Source organism: Euleptes europaea, chromosome 2 (genome assembly GCF_029931775.1).
Source record: "Euleptes europaea isolate rEulEur1 chromosome 2, rEulEur1.hap1, whole genome shotgun sequence".
In the NCBI taxonomy this organism is placed as follows: Eukaryota; Metazoa; Chordata; class Lepidosauria; order Squamata; family Sphaerodactylidae; genus Euleptes; species Euleptes europaea.
The window spans coordinates 117,701,759-117,721,805 of NC_079313.1; the positions used below are offsets into that span (position 1 = coordinate 117,701,759).

At 42.8% G+C, this 20,047-nt stretch overlaps 1 protein-coding gene across 8 annotated transcripts in view; it reads left to right on the forward strand.

Moving 5' to 3' along the window:
* Positions 1-3,604: 3,604 nt before the first annotated feature.
* The window catches only part of STAU1 (staufen double-stranded RNA binding protein 1), a 46,758-nt gene continuing 30,315 nt past the window's right edge, over positions 3,605-20,047 (forward strand). For 5 of the 8 annotated variants that reach the window (XM_056867406.1, XM_056867409.1, XM_056867411.1 and 2 more), the window contains exons 1-3: positions 3,605-3,699; positions 12,111-12,181; positions 19,054-19,331. In XM_056867406.1, the coding sequence (XP_056723384.1) occupies positions 19,127-19,331 (205 nt within the window). In that variant the 5' untranslated portion in view covers positions 3,605-3,699; positions 12,111-12,181; positions 19,054-19,126. The remainder of the gene's footprint in view (positions 3,700-12,110; positions 12,182-19,053; positions 19,332-20,047) is intronic. The other 3 variants (XM_056867408.1, XM_056867413.1, XM_056867407.1) reach the window with 2 other exon arrangements.

The following is a 20,047-nucleotide window of genomic DNA, read 5'->3' on the forward strand; positions in this document are numbered from 1 at the left end:
GAGCACTATCAGGACATGCGGCAATACACAGCCTGCAAAAGCACTCACCCAACTGCCACATAAGCACTTTTTGGAAGCCCCCTGGGGGCCATCAACTGACTTGCTTTAAATAGAGCAACATGCTCAGCTCAGCGGCTTTGAGGCCTTCCTGGTGGAGACTACAAGACCCAGCATTCCTAGTTACTTTTGGTGCAGGAGTCTACAAGTGCCCAAAGGCCACATTATAGGAATCCTCTGGTCTATTGGTATTGCAGGTGGTGTGGGTGGGTGCTTTGATCCAGCTGCATGGAGAGAGAGAAATGAACAAAGCAACTAACCTTTCCCAGCAGAACAGTTTACGCCTTTCTTTTCTGGATGTGAATTTCAAATAATTTGATGTTAGGACACGTTTTAAAAAGATGCTTTAGAGAGCTGCAATATATGGAGCTAGAGTCCATAGACGAAAGCATCTTATATTCTAATAGCGAAGTCGGCCAAATCTTTGGATACTTAAATCCAGTGACTGGAGCTGTGAACGACAAGATAGGTCTATTGGTATTGCAGGTGGTGTGGGTGGGTGCTTTGATCCAGCTGCAAACCTGAAAAGGGCCCCAGGTTTGCAGAAAAATCTGAAATCTTAAAAACAAAACATTGAGGGGTTTTGAAAAGCCTGAAAATTATAAAAGGAGCACCTATAACTTTAAAAAAAAAAATAGATTCCTTCAGTGGTTGTTGCTAGGCAGTCACAACATTCCAGGCTGGGTTTCTGTGAGTAAAAGGCAGGGGGAGGGGGCTGTGCCCTTTCCAGGCCTATTTTGGCATTTGAGGGAGGACTAGGGTTCCCAGGTCCCTCTTTGCCACCTGTGGGAGGTTTTTGGGGCGGAGCATGAGGAGGGCGGGGTTTGGAGAGGAGAGGGACTTCAATGCCATAGAGTCTTCCCTGCAAATCCTTGTGGGTTCCTGTTTTGTGTTTCTTGAATGTTAAAAATCCAACAAGTGTCTGGGGAAGAGGAGGTTTGGTGTGACAGAATTCAATATTGCTAAAGTGAATGTTGGCTGCTGTCTTGAACAATGTATCAAAACAAGGCTGTTAATTATGCTTATTACTGATTTAGAAAAGTGCAACTTCAAACAGGGACCTGGAATTCCTCACTCACTACAGGTGTTTATGTCTTGCATAATCCCACTTCTTACAAATGCCAGTTAGTTCAGGTGTCTCTCTAACTTCATACTATATGGGTTTATCTTGCACTAGATTAAATCCTATGTTTCCCATCCAGCAACAGCTCACCCACCCATTACTCCTTCTTAAACCTCCACATCAGAGTGGGAATTCAAACTTGGGTCTGCCAGATCCTAGTGTGACCCCCTAGCTACTACTCCACCCTGGCTCTCGAAATACTTACTCCTTCATCTGTATCTTATCATCATCTCAGTCACTTTATTACTATCTCATTCTACAGCATATGGAGTACCAAGTTCAAGCCTTACTCCCGAGCAGACAGATACAGGACAGGACCGGCAAAACTTCCCACAAGCCGAATTTTGAGAATCCCACTAGGATCATGACTAGCGAGGTGTGGCTACTCAGAAGTGTGTCCTACTTTATTCAGCGGAGCTTATTCCCAGGTAAGTGAACAGCTCGGACCTCTTCCCTGCACGGTCTCTATTGGCCAGTGTAACGCGAGTTTAAGCTTAAAACTAGGCTGACCATGTAATGCCTGAAATCATTATATGCTATGGGAAATGTATTGGAAAAGTATGCTTTTATGCTCAGTCCGCATACCCGCACTTATAAAGATGCTAAGTCCAGGATATAAGGGTTAGCATCTAGCACAATACCATGTGAGAGCACATATATGTAATTGACCTGCAGCCCCAGGTATAATGGGTGAAGTATTGATCCTTGGAACAGATGCCCTAATGTGTAATCATTAGAGGTAGCATGAGTCTGGCAGATGCCATTATGAGCTGCCAAAAAAAAAACTACATTGCTGCCTGGTACGGCCGTTCACCAGTAGAGAAAAAACGTGTCTTACCTATACCTGCATCCTTAGGAATGTGGTCTCTAAATCACAAGACCTAATGCTGGCTTAGCTTTGACCAATATCTATATGCTATGCTAATTAAAGTGAAATAGACAACCAATGGGCAGTGAATCTACGTAATTGTAACATCCCTGACCCAAAGTTATAAACGTTGTTGTAATCCTTTGTTCTCTGTGTGAATTGTCCTGCGCATTTGGGGCAGTTCTTATCCGGTATGTATATTGGGCCTAATAAACAACTGCTTTAAACTCTCAACCTCCTACTGTGTTATTGTCATTGGAAATTAATACAACAATACAGGCCCTATCAACCATATTTCCTTGAGACAAAAACGGGACAGGGGTTATGTAATATGAGTGTAACTCGATCGGTGCACTTTTTCTATGAGTATTTACCCAGCCATGCCTGCATGCAGCATAAGAAATGTCAGAACTGAAAGAAAGAAAGAAACGTTGGAAGCGTAATGAGATGCAAAACATGACAAAAATTGACATTTTAATCAAAAAGACGGGACAGCCAGGAAATATGATAAAAACGGGACTGCCCCGTTCAAAACGGTGCGTAAGGTCAGCACGAATGCGCCGCCCCGCCCAGCACTCTGGCAGCAACCTTTCTTCAATTAAACTTCTTTCTGAAGTATATATAATTTTTTTAACAATGCTACCTATTTGTTTTTATTTTTTATTGTTTATGTCATTGTTAAACTGTGATTAATAATTTTGGAAAAATAATAAAAATTTTATAAAAGAAAAAACTTCTGAAGTATATATAAATTTTTTAACAATGCTACCTATTTGTTTTTATTTTTTATGGTTTATGTCATTGGTAAACGACGTGATTAATAATGTTGGAAAAATAATAAAAAATTTATTAAAGAAAAAAAAACTTCGTTCTGGAGTATATATAAATTTTTTAACAATGCTACCTATTTGTTTTTTATATTTTTATGGTTTATGTCATTGTTAAACTATGTGATTGATAATTTTGGAAAAATAATACAAAAAATTTATTAAAGAAAAAAAAACTTCGTTCTGAAGTATATATAAATTTTTTAACAATGCTACCTATTTATTTTTTATATTTTTATGGTTATGTCATTGTTAAACTATGTGATTAATAATTTTGGAAAAATAATACAAAAATTTATTAAAGAAAAAAAAACTTCGTCCTGCGGGGGTGGGGGAGCAGCGCCCGCTGGGAACTGTAGGATCCTAGGACACGTCGAGGGAGCCGGCGAACGCGATCCCGCCTTCCTCGAATGAGCAAAGCCTGCTGGGAAATGTAGTGCGGGGGGGAAAGGCAAGCGAGAATCCGCTTAGCATGCCGGGAGCGGTAGTCCTCCGGCGACGTGGGCCCGGGGAAGCCGGTGCGGGCCGCGATTGGCGGCGCGCGCCTTTGCTGGGCGGCGCCATAAATAGCTGCGGAGGGCCTGGTTGGCTCCTCCCTCCCCGCCCCTCGCGCGGTGCCGTCACTTCCTCCCCGGCCGGAGCTGGCCCCGCTCATTCTCTTTAGTGTTTGCCCTGTGTCCGCCGCCGCCGCGACTCGCTCGCCGCCCCCCCTCCTCCTCCCCGGATCCCCCCCCTTTCCTGGGAGCTGCCAATGGACTGAGCCGCCCGACCGCCCGCCCGCCCACACGAGCCGGCCCGGGAGCCGCAGCCCAGACAGCCGCCAGGTGAGGGGCGGAGGGGGAGGAAGGGAGGGAAGGGGCGGCCGGAGATGAGGCGGCCGGGCGGGCGGGCGGGCTGGCTGGCTCCGCGGCGGGGCTGTGGGAGTATAGAGGCCTCCTCGGCCGGGCCTGGGCTCAGGCTGGGGCCTAGTGGGGGCGGGCTGGAGGGCAGCTCAGGCTTCTCCGGGGGGGGGCAGTTGCACGCTCGCCCATAGAGGCTAGTTTAAGCCTTCCACTCTGTGTGTGTGTGTGTGGGGGGGTCTCCATAGTTGTGGATCACGCCCTTCTTTCCAAACTTTAGCTTGATTCGCACAAATGCATGTGCTTCCTCTCCCGGAGACCTCCTTCATGCAGCTCAGCTAAGTAAAAGGGATGCAATAAAATAGCCTTCAACAATATTTTGCAATAAAATAGCTTTTTTTTTTTTAAAAGAATGAGAAAGTGCGGATAATAAAGCAAGCATTGGAAGAAAGACAGAAAAAAAAGCAAGGCGGTGGTGTCCAAGTGGCGTTCGGTGACCGGGTGTAGCGTAATAGGGTTATCTTCCCAGTCTGCTCACAGTATTTTTCTCTCCTCTCTATTATGCTCACAACAACAATCTTGTGAGGTGTGTTAGGCTGAGAGAGTGACTGGCTCAAGCTCGCCCGGTGAGCTTCCATTCAAAAATGGGGATTTGAATCTGGGTCTTCCAGATCCTGATTTGACACATCACACCTCCACACATTTATTTCCTTTGTAATTTGGATTCCTATTGGGGACTCTCCTGCACTTTTGGGGTGGTGGAAGGAAGAGGGCAGGGGTTCACACCTTACTTAAAATACCTGTACATGAGTGTTTCAGAGGTAAATAGCAACTTTTTTTGTCAGTCTCTCCCAAGCAATTGATACTGTATAGTCTGTGATGTTTATTATTTATAGTGTACAATGTGTTCTTCATATGTGCAAGTATCTATTCTTGTCAGATCTCTTGCCAAGCAGACATTAAACACCTTTGCATCTTAAAAGTGCTGGTGTAGCAATTCTAAGGGAAGTTGCAGATGATAGTGGGGAGAGGATATACTGGAGTTAAGATCTGAACTTTGATTCTGTGCTGCGTACTAAATCTGTTTCTTTAGCTTCTGCCTGCAACCTGCTTTCTTCAGGATAGCCTGGAAATAGCTTCACGTTTCACTCTTGTTGCAGAAAGAGCTTTTGCAGTAATGTCGCAAATATAATGCTTTCAGCTCCTTAATGCAAGTAATGAATGGCTTAATGGCTGTAATGGCTTATTTTGCTCCCCGTTACATGGCCACAAATCTAATTGGCTACTTAACTTTAGCAACATAAGAAAGGGCTTTGGTGTGTTAAACTTCTTGCCATTGTTAGAGATGAAATCACTTGTGAAACTTAAATCCTCTTGCATTTGCATCTATTGCATCACTTTCAATAATGTGAATGAGTGCAGAGGGGAAAGCTGTAGGCTGTTGCATAGCTGTGGAAAGCCACTGTCAGTTGCAGTTAACACGAGACCTTGAAAATGTTTAATATCTCAGGTTTCATGGAAATAAAGCTGTCTTGATACATGAAACTTTGTTCGACACCATTTTTTTGAGCACACTTGATCCCTATGAAAGCAATTAAAGAGAAGTTCTGGGTGACAGTTAAGAAGTCATGCAGATGTGGTATTTAAAGATCATAGATGTGCCCAGATCTTGTGTCAGAATAACTGGTAATGAAGAGACCAGTGTGGCTGCTATATTAAAACCATCAGCCCACGTGGCTTAAACTGCACGGTATTTTTAACAAAAGCCATACTGACAAAGCAGACTAATTTAGAAGTTAACCTTTACCTTTTTATCCCAGTTCTTTGTCCAAGGGTTACTACTGTTTGTTCTCATTAGTAATATTATAGTTACTGGCCATTTACAAGTTCAACCTGCCCCCTAATGTCTCCGAACACCCACTTTACTCCAGTGGACTAGTTCTTGCACCTTCCTGTGCTACAACTGAATTCCAAATAAATGTGGCTATAGGGGGTTACCGCACTTTGTATTCCCAGCGATGTATTAAGAGTTTGAAAATGTTATAAAAACCATCGCTTTAAAAGGGTTTTTGGATACCATGGCTTATAAATGGTTGGAAGACGTCTTCACAGCTAAAGGGGCCAAACAAAGTGCGAACAGTATTTTTTATAACGTTTTCAAACTCTTAATACAACGGTGGGAATACATAGAAAGTGCGAACAGTATTTTTTATAACATTTTCAAACTCTTAATACATCGCTGGGAATACAAGTGCGGTAACCCCCTTAGTTAGCAAGTGTGTCACAACGGGAGCAATCCTTATCTAATTTTACATTCTTGTGACACTGTGAAGTGACTGTGTGGACACCCTGGAGAATTTGGCTAATGTTATGATAAAATGCCCAGGTGTGTGTAAAGTCGGCATGATAATAACTGTGCGGCAGATTTTTTCACCGTAACAGTCTTCTGCTACTCAGCGGAACTTTCAGTAAATTCTTTCACCTGAACCATAGGAGAAACAAAGTACAGTTAATCTAGGCCTGTTGGCTGCTCTTGGTGGCGGTGGAAAGTACCATCAAGTTGCATTCGACTTACGGCAACCCAGTAGGGTAGGGGTGTCAACCATAAGGCCCGGGGGCCAGACCCGGCCTTCTGAGAGCTTTGTTTCGGCCCACGAACCAGCCGAGGCAGCCACCCCCTACTTTTGATCCGGGCTGGCGAAGCATGGCCTGTCCCGACTAAGTGACGCTTATGTCATATCCGGTCCTTGTAATGATTGAGTTCGACACCCCTGCAGTAGGGTTTTCAAGGCAAGAGGCGTTCAGAGGTGCCATTGCCTGCCTCTGCATAGGAAGCTCTTACTCAGTTGAAAACAGTGAAATGAGAAACCAGGTAAGTTCTCCTTATGAGCACTTCGTTTCACGGGCAATATATTGTGGAATGATCACACACAACAGTGAACTTCATAGTGTACACACTGCCTGGTGTACAGTTGTGTTTCTTGACCGTGTGAATTGTCTGACTGACTGCTTAGATCAGTGGTCCTCTTGACATTTGCACACAGGAAGATGCCTTTGGTCTTTTAAGGCCAGTATCTGGCTGGCAACAGCTGTCTGAGGTTATCAGGTAGAGGTCTTTTGCATCACCCACTACTGGTGCCTTTCAACTGGAGATGCAGAACGTTGAACGTGGGACCTCCTACATACAAAACAGATGCTCTACCATTGAACCACAGCCCTTCCCTATAATTTTGTGAAAAACATAGGACCCAGCTTGAATCCCCATCAGTTAAAATCAGCTGCCATATATCATGTAGGGCAAATGCATAATTTAGATAATCTTCACACTGATGTTTTTGCAAACCTGGTCTTAGATGAGTGAGAGCAACAATTCCCCTGGCTAAAGATGCTCCTGACTCTAGCATAATGGTCTGTTGGAAAGCCTTATTTAGTGGAAGGTATTTCCACTTGTGTGCTACTAGGTAGTAGTTTTCACGAATAACAAAAGCATTAATGCACATATTACTGTGTGCAGTCAATGCAGGAATTGGCAGTGTCTCTCAAAATATTCTCATCCTGCCATCATAGCATTTGGCAGACCAGATTCCCCCCTCCATTTATTTAAAAAATGGAGGTCAGAGAGACCAGGATGGCATATCATAGATTTTGTTGTGCCCGCCCCGTTATTTTACAATCACGGGATGCATTCCATTGGGAAATCCTTAATGATTAGAAATTGTACAAAAGCATTGATGTGGCCTATTCATTTCACTGCAGTTTGCGTACTGGAGCTTCCCAGGTTGGATGAGCTTATTGTAATAAAAACAAAGAGGGGCGGACTTCTTCCAGCATGAGCTTTCATGGATGGTTCTAATGGGCATTCTTTTGATGAAGTGGGCTATAGTGCACAAAAGCATACGCTACAATGAATCTGTTAGTCTTTAAGCTTCTTGAAGAACTCAGTACTTTTCTGTGCCCAGTATGGGAAAATAGATAGTTGTACTACAGTGCTGCTTGTATAATCAGTGTACACAAGGTGCTTGTCCCAATTACAGCAGTGCAACTTTCCAAACTATGTTTTATATACTAGGGGAGTCTTTGTACACTCATTTGGTAAAGCTTTGGGGAAAAGATGAGATTACAAAGCAGCAAATATGTAGCCAAAATGCTACTAGAAGCTTCTGAGAACCAACCATGCAATGTTTAGTAATGTTGCCGTTAGTAGGCAGATGACTTTGAATAAGCTACACTTTACAGTACAAGTTTCACATTTGCCTGATGTGTGTGTCTTTCACTTTTGGTGACTTTGGTAGAAACGGGCAGCAGCTGGACACTTGAAAACCAATGAGCTAGCTGTTCATCAAGCCTACTCCCTTTCCTGAATAAGTTTTTTTTTTCATACCTGGGATCCACCTTTAACAGCCCATTCCTGAGGTGGGGGACTGAAAGTGGTCTGGAGGCAGCAGGACCCCGCTGCCAGCATATGTGTGTGTGTGTGTTAAGTGCTGTCAAGTCGCTTCTGACTCATGGCGACCCTATGAATGAAAGTCCTCCAAAATGTCCTATCTTTGACAGCCTTGCTCAGATCTTGCAAATTGAGGGCTGTGGCTTCCTTATCACGGAATAAGAGGCACTTATGCTGGCAGCAGGGGCAGTTCCATCAGCGCCTGGGTGCCACAGAGCTGCATGCTGCTCCTCCAACGCCGCAGTCTCTCTGGGACCTAAATCTCAAAAGAGAAATGCTGCGCCGGCATGTGGGGGGGGTGTTCCTTGGGGGGAGAGCTGATGGTAGACCGCTTCCAAAGCCTTTCCAGCTCGGGAATGCCCCCTTGAACAACAGCGTTGCTGCGCCAGGTTCTTCTATGGGGGGAAAAGCCCATTTTCTTGTTACACCTTTAAAAAAGTTTTTTTGAGTCTTGTGGCAGCCGGGAAACCTCTTTGGGGGCGCCACACCGATGCCTCGGCTATGGTGTTTCCAGCTGCCGCAAGGCTCAGGAATGAGCTGTAAGTTGGGTATGCAACAAGGGTCCACTCCGTTTCTCCTCTTGCTTTCTCTTGCGGTTTGCTTCCTTACCTCATGTCTGTTTCCTCATTTAAAAATGAAGCACAAGCTATAAAGGGAGGGAAAAAAACAGTGGTATCGTCACCGGTGTAACCTATGTTGAGGTCCAAACTGTGATCCACCGGTTTGGCATGCTTAGAGTCATGCCTGGAGATGTGAGATTTGTGAAAATTTTGAAGCCACAGAAAAAAAAATCAATGGGAGGAGGGGTTTTATTGGGAAAAGCAGGAATTTTAGGGGAAACTGACATGTATGGAAGACTTTCCTCTCAAAAGTAAACTTATTTTACTGATTTAATAACATTAAATGCATAATTTGTAACTATATAAAATTATACTATTTGGTGTATTTTAAATTCCTTAAATATGCCAAATAGTGCAATTTTGGTTAAAAATGGTGCATTTTATGTTGCCTAAACGTATGTTTATGGATCTCTTGGTTTCTACAGGAAAAATTGCAAATTTAGGCAGTACTTGAGAGAAAGTTGCTAACTGCTGTACCCTATGCTGCCTTAGCACATTATCTTATTTTTTGACATTTGAGGAAGCAGGAAAAATAAAAGTTTAAGGTAGAAAACAAAATTATGTAGTATACAAAGTATTGTTTGGGCAGAAGCCCTCTGATACAGTCACAAGCGGTAAGACCACCAGCATATTTGGATGTCAAGTAAACTTTATAACAAATGCTGAAAACACTGAACTGTTTAATATTGTTAAATGTTTTGGCATCAAAATGCTATAACATATTTAAGCAAAAAAAAACCCATTCTTGAAAATGTTGTGTCTACAATATACTTAGGTATTATAATTATTTAATGCTGCAGACTTACATAATTTTTTTCATATTACAAATGTTAGATAAAACCTTGTTTTAAAAACTTATTCTAAAAAAAAAAGTTCAAAGGTATTTTCAGTGTTCTTTGTCTGTTGGGCAATTTGGTTTTTATTTGTCTTTATTTACTTTATCGCCTGCCTTTCTCACTAAGACTCAAGGCGGATTACAGAATAGGAAACAGTGTAGTCAGACACCACAAGAAACAACAAACAATGCAGTAGGTCTAGAGTTAGGAAACAGTGAGAAAGTTACATCATCTAAACCAAGGTATCATAAACAATGCAGAAAGTAAAATGGCAAATGTAGAAGATAATGCTATAAAAAACAAGACGACATCTGCAGTGCAAGGCTGCAAACCTTCCGTTATGAAGGTGCCCTCCTGGACTGTTTTATTCTACTACAGTTCTAACCCCGTTAAGGAAACGCCCCTTTCTCTGTTTCAGCTTTGCACATTCTGCAGAATGCTAAAAGAGTGGGAATGTTTCTGACCTCCAGTAGCCACCACAGAGAAATCACATGAATGGCCATTTGCCAATCTTACCCTTTTGCAAGGTGGCACCTTCGGAAGGCTTCCCTTGGGTGAACGAAACTGTCAGATTATTTCCCAATGTCTTGCATCCATATTTCTCAGTAGCTCTACTGTATCTGGGAATCCAGGCATCAATTCTTGAGATGCATTGTTGTGTTCCCATGTCTGCCTTGCCCGATTTGGCTTCCTTGCTGCTCCATAAAATTTCCAATCTTTCCGCCGATCTCAATGCTGTGCTTCTGTCTTGCAGAAGGGGGAGGTTGTATGCCTAGTTTGTCGGATATTTTCAGAGTTGCACTTCAGTGTGTTCTAATCTGGGTGTGTTTGGGCTGCCTTCCATTATACCCGTGCCCTTTTTATAACCATACACAGTAGGAATGGTACTCAAGCCCCAGCCAGGTTTCTTTGCATTTGCAGAAAACTATCCAGGAGTGATGGTAGAAGGCGTTGGTGACCGAGTAGAGCCTTCCTGCTCCAAATGTTGGAAGAGATAAGCATGATAGACCTGGAGACCAAGCCCTACAAGCAAAGGCTGAGGGAGTTGGGAATGTTTAGTTTGGAGAAGAGGCGGTTGAGGGGGGACATGTTTGCTCACTTTAAGTATGTGAAGGGCTGTCATTTAGAGGAGGGCAGGGAGCTGTTCCTGTTGGTAGCAAAGGATAGGACTCGCAATAATGGGTTTAAATTGAGGGCAGAAAGGTACTGGCTGGATATTAGGGAAAATCTTTTACAGTAAGAGTTGTTCAACAGTGGAATCAACTACCTAGGGAGGTGGTGAGCTCCCCCTCACTGGCAAACACTTGTCAGGGGTGCTCTAGGCTGATCCTGCATTGAGCAGGCGGTTGGACTAGACGGCCTGTATGGCCCCTTCCAACTCTATGATTCAATGATTGGGTGCTTTGGGACACAATGCATGCATCATGGATGTGGAAGACTAGTGAGTTTTAGACTGATGCACACAAACTTACATGTATTAGGGCAGAAAGCACTGCTGGTAGGTAGCACCAAGATATAGTTAAGAAGGCCGGCACTTGCCACAGTTGAGCAAGAATATTTGTATGGCTTGTTTCAAAAATACGAGACTTGCTGTTCTCTCTCTTCAGGATCAACAGCTTGCTAGTTTTGAACAGCAACCATCAAATATTGTGCAGTATAAGCACATTGTTTCAGTCAGCATCTTGAGTGTACAAGGCTTTAGCCCAGTGCAGATGTAATACTGGCGAAATGTTTTTAGTTAAAATGGGTTTGTGTTCTTGATTATCCCCCATTGTACATGGGTCTTTGCTGAATGTTGCTTAGAATCACAGAGTTGGAAGGGGCCATACAGGCCATCTAGTCCAACCCCCTGCTCAATGCAGGATCAATGCTTAAATTAGAATAGAATATTTGGATCCACAACAAGTACGTGTTTTATCTGTTTATCTGTAAGCTCTGAAAGTTTTACCCAAGAAGAACTTACCTGTCCATTGCTCCTGACTATTGACAGAAATGAAAGAACCACCGTGGTGTAGTGATTAAGGTGTTGGACTGGGAAATCCAGGTTCGTATCCCCACTCTGCCATGGAAACTTCCTGGGTGACCTTGGGCAAGTCACACACTCTCAGCCCTGACCAGTATTTGGATGGGAGACCTCCAAGGAATACCAGGGTGGTGTTGTGTGGCAGGCAATGGCAAACTACCTCTGAATGTCTCTTGCCTTGAAAACCCTACGGGGTCACCATAAATCAGTTGTGACTTGACGGCAACACACACACAATTGTAGAATACTAAAATGTTGGTGTGGAAAGAACCAGCTTTTTTGCTCCATTCCATATGGCTTTTGCCTGTGCACATCCCATGATCTCCAGCACAGCCTTTTTTGATGGTCAGCAAGGGCAGAACTCCCTCCTTCCTGTCTCACAACAGGAAGAGCTGGTTGGATCCAGCCCACTGTGTTTTAATTTCTCAAAGTAGCTTTCTAACATGATGTGTTTTTCTCCCCTTTTGTTATAGGCAATCTCCAACATATAAATAAACCGCTTGGAACTAAAGCCAAAAGTACACTGTCCCTGGATCATCTAAAGGTACAGAAACTTGTAATGATGGTAGTAAATTCCTGAGGAAACCTTTTAATAGCAGACGTTAACGAATCCTGCAACTTCCCGCCTGCAATACCTCTTCATTCTTCTAGCTCTCATTGGCAGTGTTGGTCGAAAGCACTGAAGACCTCCATCCAGCATCTGGCTTGTTGACTTAAAATCAGTGTGAAATAATTGACCTCTTGCCCTTCTTCATCCACACACCTTCAATCTCCTATGGACCATAGTCCTCTGGACTGCAAACCTAGTTTCTCTCTCCACTCCTTGGTGGTGACACACGATGTCCAGCTCCAACCATGGAGATGACTGGTTCTTTTGTGCCCTTACACCCTTCTTTCTCAGGTCCCTGCTTTCCAGCCTATTTGCATGCCTCTGTCTTCCTTCAGGCTGCCTTTCTCTGGGCTCTCTGCTCTTCAGCTTTCCTGTGTCCTTCCCCCAGTCCTCTTTACCCAGATTCGCTGTCCCTTTGCCCCACCCCACCCCGGCCTCATTCCTGTCAGAAGCATCCTTGAATCTGCTGAGTCAGTATTTTGTAGGCAAAAATGAGAGATCTTAACATAAGTGGAATGCTATTGATGTCTAGGGCCTTGACTATGATGGTCTACCTTAAGGGAAGGGTGGGGACTGTAGGCAATTTCTGGGTATTTTTGGCTGTTCTGTTTCTTTGGTAGTGTCTGATTATATTCTGTAGAACTCTCCTGGTATTTGTGTCTATTAAAAAAAACAGTAGAACTGTATTTGGAAGGAGTGTGTGGCATATACAGGCCTTGACAAAAGCTCTTTGCCTTTAGGAGCCAGACTCCTCTTCATCTTTCCTGGGTGGTGCATTTTTATGACCATATTTTGTAATTATTTTTACTATGAAGCCTCATCGTAAACTCTTTACAGAGTTTACAGAGTAATTTTTATTAAAGCTATCACAAAAGTGTGGTAATATATAAATAATTATGGGGTAACGTTGGTTGTCCTCACTGAACAGAAAGGTTGTCCTAAACGCAGCTTCTCCCCAGTTTGCCGTAATTCAATTATTGTTTTTTAAAAATCAATTTAATTGAATATTGGAGCCAGTTTGGAAAGCAATTGCTGCTTAAGAAATGAATTCATGCATCACCACTGAATACAAACAGTCATGCAGGCAAGGACAAGCAAGGAGCAGTTTTATCTTCATTCACATGAATTTTATATCATAGAACAAAACATATATCATGGGTTTACAAAATACCTTTGTATTTGTACTGAGGATTACCAAGAGATATTACAATAATATAAACCAGTGGTTTCCAAACATTTCGGGCCACCGCCCACTTGGTTCCACAAACTCAACCCCAGCGCCCCCTACCCTATCCTATAAAAAGCATTATTCAAAATAGGGGTTTGCATGACGCACTAAAGAAGATAATAACAATAAAATTTCAAAACCGTAACAATTAATTGCACATCTATTCGAAATCAAATTAAAACTTTTCAGTTGGAATTTATTCAACAGAACTGATGAACTTGATCTGTTGGTACTAGCTCTTCAAAGTCTTGAAAAAATTCTGATAGTTTCCACCAAATCTGCCAGCATGGTGCCATAGCTTGAACTACTGTAAATTAGTGAACAACACAGTTGAAGGGGCCCACCTCTAGCGCGCCCCCCTTGCTGCCCCCTTGCCTCTTACTGCCCCCCTAGGTAATCCCACCCCCCAGGAGGTGGTACTGCCCACTTTGGGAACTACTGATATAAACAATGAAAATACTAGGTGCTATGGCTGCCAAGGGATTTGTAGAGTCTTTATAAATATTTGTATGTATAACTGAGGTTGCATACTAAAGGGAAAATAACAAACTTGATTGAAAACGTCTGTATCCCATGCATATTAATCTGGAGAAAATGGTGTTTTTTAAAAAAACTTCTACAGATATTGAGGCAATATTCTTGTAAATGGTGGACATTATTGCCCAGATTATAGATCTGCATATGCTGGTTCTAATAGACGTTCAAGGAAAAGTGCATTAAACTGAAGCCAGTATTCATCTGAGAATCAGGCTATGCTTTTTGCCTCCAGGTGACTCAGTGCTCCTGCTCCTAGTACGATAGTGACTCATTCTAAACAGCTTTTTAGGTGAAAAAACATGAATTACATGTTGAGATAATGGAATATGTCCAGATTTTCTGGAAAGGGCTATGGAGCTGGGTGTGCGCGTGTGTGCATGTGCAGCCATTTTTGAGCCAAAGCCTTCCGTTAGGCAGTCTAGCTATTGCATTCATTTGCTTTGCTAAAATTACAGGTTAGCTCAGTCAGGGTTCACCTGTCTGGGTTACTTTTTTTTCTTGCAAGTTTCCTTTTATACAAGCAGTATATTACACTGTGGTTGGTCTCAAAAGGAGAGGCTGTCATGGACACATGGAGCTGCCTTATACTGAATCAGACCTTTGGTCCATCAAAGTCAGTATTGTCTACTCAGACCGGCAGTGGCTCTCCAGGGTCTCAGGCAGAGGTCTTTCACATCACCTACTTGTTTAGTTCCTTTAACTGGAGTTGCCAGGGATTGAACCTGGGACCTTCTGCCTGCCAAGCAAATGCTCTACCACTGAGCCACAGCCCCGCCTCTGTTAGATTTTATAATTTACCTAGTTGGATTTGTGTCTGGAGGTGATGTTAAGTGAGAAGGGAGAAAAGTTTTGCTTCTATTCCGTGGTCATTTTCTTCTGTTCATGAGAAATCAAATCCCTCCGAGTGCCCAAGAAACTTTCCAAAAGTTCTAGTTTTGGCAATGGTCTTCCCATTCTGTGGCTCCATCCTTGACGAAGCTCTTGCCTTCCCTACCTCTTCCTGACACAATCTTTAAAGACGTGGCTGGCTTTTCTCTTGCACCTAGACCAAAGTACACAACCTGTGGGTTCTTTTACTAGGACATTTAGTAGGTTTATGCCTGTTGCAGCGAGTTACATTCATGATTTTTAAAATGAGCCGTTTGGACTTGTGCGGAACTCTAGCCTTACACTTGTTGCACTTGGCCAGACTATTGTAAGTTGCAGGAAATATTATTGCCAAACTGGAAATCCATAAATTTAAAATAGTGAGTTGCACTCTGTGTGAACATAGGCTTAATAAAACCAAACTATAAAATTCTTTGCTCCCTGGGGCTCAGTGGTAGAGCATCTGCTTGGCATGCAGAAGGGCCCAGGTTCAATCCCGGGCGTCTCCAGTTAAAGGAAATAAGCAAGTAGGTGATGTGAAAGACCCCTGCCTGAGACCCTGGAGAGCTGCAGCCAGTCTGAGCAGACAATACTGACTTTGATGGACCAAGGGCCTGATTCAGTATAAGGTAGCTTCATGTGGGTAACTTGTAGAAAGGCAACACGTGAGGGGAATTATGGAAGACTGTTGCTGATGACTTTGTTAATGCAGATAATATTGACCACTGTGGCACTGGAAGCTGTGAAGTTGTCAAATGATCATAGTGTGCTTTGGTCTGCGCTAGGGAAGAATTTGCATTGTGGTAGACTGGGAAAGCCAAGTGCCTTGTCCTTATGTAAATTCCCTAGTCCAAACTTAGAAACTGGATCCGGGACTGAACAGCCTTCCCCAGCCCCAATGAGGAAATACAGAGCTTCTGTTTTTTGATGCCCACAAACAGGGTCAAAACACAGTTGAATGCTTGAGTTCAGCACTACCTGAGGATTTCTATGTAATCACTTCTCAAAATCCACAGAATTGTTTGTAGTTTGGCCTTTGCAGATCTGTAGAACATGGGGCTTTCGGAGCTCTGGAATTTTTATGTGCATAGCTGGGGAAGCTAGTACAGAAGCAGAGTTACTGGTATAATTGGTAAAGAACCAACCATTTATTTAAGATATGTGCGAGACCAGATTGACGCTTGTTTTGAACACCACTTTTCAAAATTTTCCCCTGATACCCTCACTTGTATTTCCAGAAGTACTAGCTTTTTGCTAAAGTCATCTTTGTCTATGACACATCCTCTCTAAATTTAGAGGCCTGGTCATGACTTTATTTTGGTGGCCTGCAGAATGTTTAAGCAAATGGCTTTTACTAGTCCCCAGATTCTAGTCTATAATTGCTTCTTTCTTAACGCTGGAAACTTGTATCATCTAGCTTTTTGTGAGAAGTTTTTAAAGCTTCTGTAAGAGGGCAGAAGAAGAAGAGTTGGTTTTTATACCTCGATTTTTTGTACCTTTAGGGAGCCTCAAACTGGCTTACAATCGCCTTCCCTCCCTCTCCCCACAACAGACACCTTGTGAGGTGGGTGGGGCTGAGAGAGTTTGGAGAGAACTGTGATTAGCCAGAGGTCCCCCAGCAGGCTTCATGTGAAGGAGTGGGGAATCAAACCCAGTTCACTTGATCAGAGACCACCGCTCTTAACCACAACACCATGCTGGCACAGGAAACAAGGTGTTGCTGGTAGCCATTCACAACTGTTCTCTGGTACCCATCAACTTAGGCAATGTAAATGATAGTATCTAAGTGTACAACATACGAATCTTCTGTTCTGACAGTAATATATGATAGGAATGATTCAGTCGTCCCATTCCATGCCTCCTTTATGAAGATATTTGTGGTACCCACGGGGAATATCCCATTGCACGCATGGAGCTTTCATCTTATACAGAAGAACAGGGGTCTCCCTCCATGAATACAGTTATGCATTTATCACAAAGCAACTGATGTTGATGTTCACAAGATTTCAAGCACATTATATAGAAATTATAGGAAGGCAACGACAAACCACCTGTTAGTCTCTTGACTTGAAGACCGGGTTGCGGTAAGTCAGCTGTGACTTGATGGCACTTTACATACATACACACGCACACACATACACAGAAACAAATCTTTTGCTCTTTTGATCATGGCCTGTTTTAAAATGAAGTTTTGAAAGCAACCCGCTACTGTGATGGCTTCAATCTGCACATTATTTTCTCATGTCTCCCTCTTTAAAAAAGGAAATAGCATATTGGTTCTTGTAGGTTATCCGGGCTGTGTGACCGTGGTCTTGGTATTTTCTTTCCTGACGTTTCGCCAGCAGCTGTGGCCGGCATCTTCAGAGGAGTAACGCTGAAGGACAGTGTCTCTCAGTGTCAAGTGTGTAGGAAGAGTAGTATATAGTCAGAAAGGGGTTGGGTTTGAGCTGAATCATTGTCCTGCAAAAAGTATCAAAGGTAATGTGCTAATCATTGTCCTGTAGTATCAAGATAATGTGCTAATGAGGGTGTGGTATGTTAATAAGGAACCATTGTATCCTGAAGTGATCTGTTAATGTGTGAAATCCAAAGCTAATCTGCATGGCTATTGTGGACTGTAGTCTTTGTTAGTCTGGAGGTTTTCAGGACAGGAAGCCAAGCCTTATTCATTCTTAAACTCTCTTCTTTTCTGTTAAAGTTGTGCTGATGTTTATGAATTTCAATGGCTTCTCTGTGCAATCAGACAAAATAGTTGGTAGAATTGTCCAGTCTTTCAGTGTCTTGGAATAAGACCCTGTGTCCTGTTTGTGTCAGTCCATGTTCAGCCACTGCTGATTTCTCAGGTTGGCCAAGTCTGCAGTATCTTTCATGTTCTTTTATCCTTGTTTGTATGCTGCGTTTTGTGGTCCCAATGTAAACTTCTCCACAGCTGCAAGGTATACAATATACTCCTGCAGAGGTGAGGGGGTCTCTCTTGTCTTTTGCTGATTGTAGCATCTGTTGTATTTTCTTGGTGGGTTTAAACACTGAAAGACTGGACAATTCTACCAACTATTTTGTCAGATTACACAGAGAAGCCATTGAAATTCATAAACATCAGCACAACTTTAACAGAAAAGAAGAGAGTTTAAGAATGAATAAGGCTTGGCTTCCTGTCCTGAAAACCTCCAGACTAACAAAGACTACAGTCCACAATAGCCATGCAGATTAGCTTTGGATTTCACACATTAACAGATCACTTCAGGATACAATGGTTCCATATTAACATACCACACCCTCATTAGCACATTATCTTGATACTACAGGACAATGATTAGCACATTACCTTTGATACTTTTTGCAGGACAATGATTCAGCTCAAACCCAACCCCTTTCTGACTATATATTACTCTTCCTACTCACTTGACACTGAGAGACACTGTCGTTCAGTGTTACTCCTCTGAAGATGCCTGCCACAGCTGCTGGCGAAATGTCAGGAAAGAAAATACCAAGACCACGGTCACACAGCCCGGATAACCTACAAGAACCAATGAACTCTGACCATGAAAGCCTTCGACAATATTTTGGAAATAGCATATCTTCTCCAGTCATATTTCTAGCATACTTCTGTCCCTATGAACAACTGTAATGTTTACCTGTTCGACAACTACAAAGTTAATTCCATAAGGCAGTCTAAAGAAAATCTTGGCTCCAAACATCAGTGGCTTAATAATCATTTTGGGAATCTGTATTGTAAGTGGCTTTACTGAATGGTTCAAAGACAGTAGATAATACTAATAAGCAAATAGAAATGATAGCCTTCACATGGGCTGTTACCGCACTAGGTATTCCCAGCGATGTATCAAGAGTTTGGAAAAGTTATAAAAAACATCGCTTTAAAAGGGTTTTTGGATACTATGGCTAAAAAATGGTTGGAAGACGTCTTCACACCTAAAGGGGCCAAAGTGCGAACAGCATTTTTTATAACAGTTTCCAACTCTTAATACATCGCTGGGAATACCTAGTGCGGTAACAGCCTGGTGTGGCTGTGTATGATTGAGTTAACCTGCATTCCAACGTAAATTCCATGTGGCTGAAATATGACAGAATGTAGAAACCGAGATTCCATCACCTATAGTTATCTGGAAATGTGGGGGGGAAAGCAATTATCTAATCATCTTTCTTTCCTTCTAAGGTAGAAATTCAAGCTCTTGTACAGAAATAACCTGCATTCAAAGCCAAGTTTACCTGCAGTGAATTTGCTTTTGATGGAAGTCAACATGTCTCAAGTTCAAATCCAGAACACATCTGCTGGTCTCTCTAGCCCACAAATACTAACCAAGAACCAATCTCTTGCACAGCCCTTGAGTATTCCTTCTCCCACTAGTTCTCTGCCCTCGGAAAATGCAGGTAGACCTCTTCAAAATTCTGCTTTACCCTCTGCGTCAGTTACATCTACCAGTGTAGCTGCAGGTAAGCACAAAAGCGTTCTTGCTGTGTGTCTGCTATGCTTAATGCAAAACTTTTCTTCAAAACAGCGTGGTGTACTGGTTAAGAGCGGTGGCTTGAAGCGGTGGACTCTAATCTGGAGAACCGGGTTTGATTCCCCACTTCTCCACATGAGTGGCAGAGGCTAATCTGGTGAACTGGATTTGTTTCCCCACTTCTACACGAGGCCAGCTGGGTGACCTTGGCCTAGTCACAGCTCTCTTAGAGCTCTCTCAGCCCCACCTACCTCACAGGGTGTCTGTTGTGGGGAAGGGAAGGTGACTGTAAGCTGGTTTCATTCTTAAGTGGTAGAAAAAGTTGGCGTATAAAAACCAACTCTTCTTCTTATGTCAAGCATTGTAACAAAAATGCTGCAGGTTAGCATGCTGATAGTACTTATAACCCACTGGTTCAATTTTCTAAATTTAGAATGTATTTAAAAAAATAGGAACACTGGAACTAAATGAGAGAACAAATCCAGTCATTAACATGGCTTTATATATTTACCGCTTTTAGAACATCTCTGCTTTTTAATGCAGCATCTTCAGATCTTGTGCCGAGCTCTTTCATGGGGCCATAACCTTTGCTCTGCACTAGTTGACCTAACCGTTTGGGGCTGTCTGATTCTTTGGGAATGATTGTGCACTGATGCGAAGCAAAGCGTTTGTCATTCTAATTTGACCTTGCAAATTTTTTGGAAT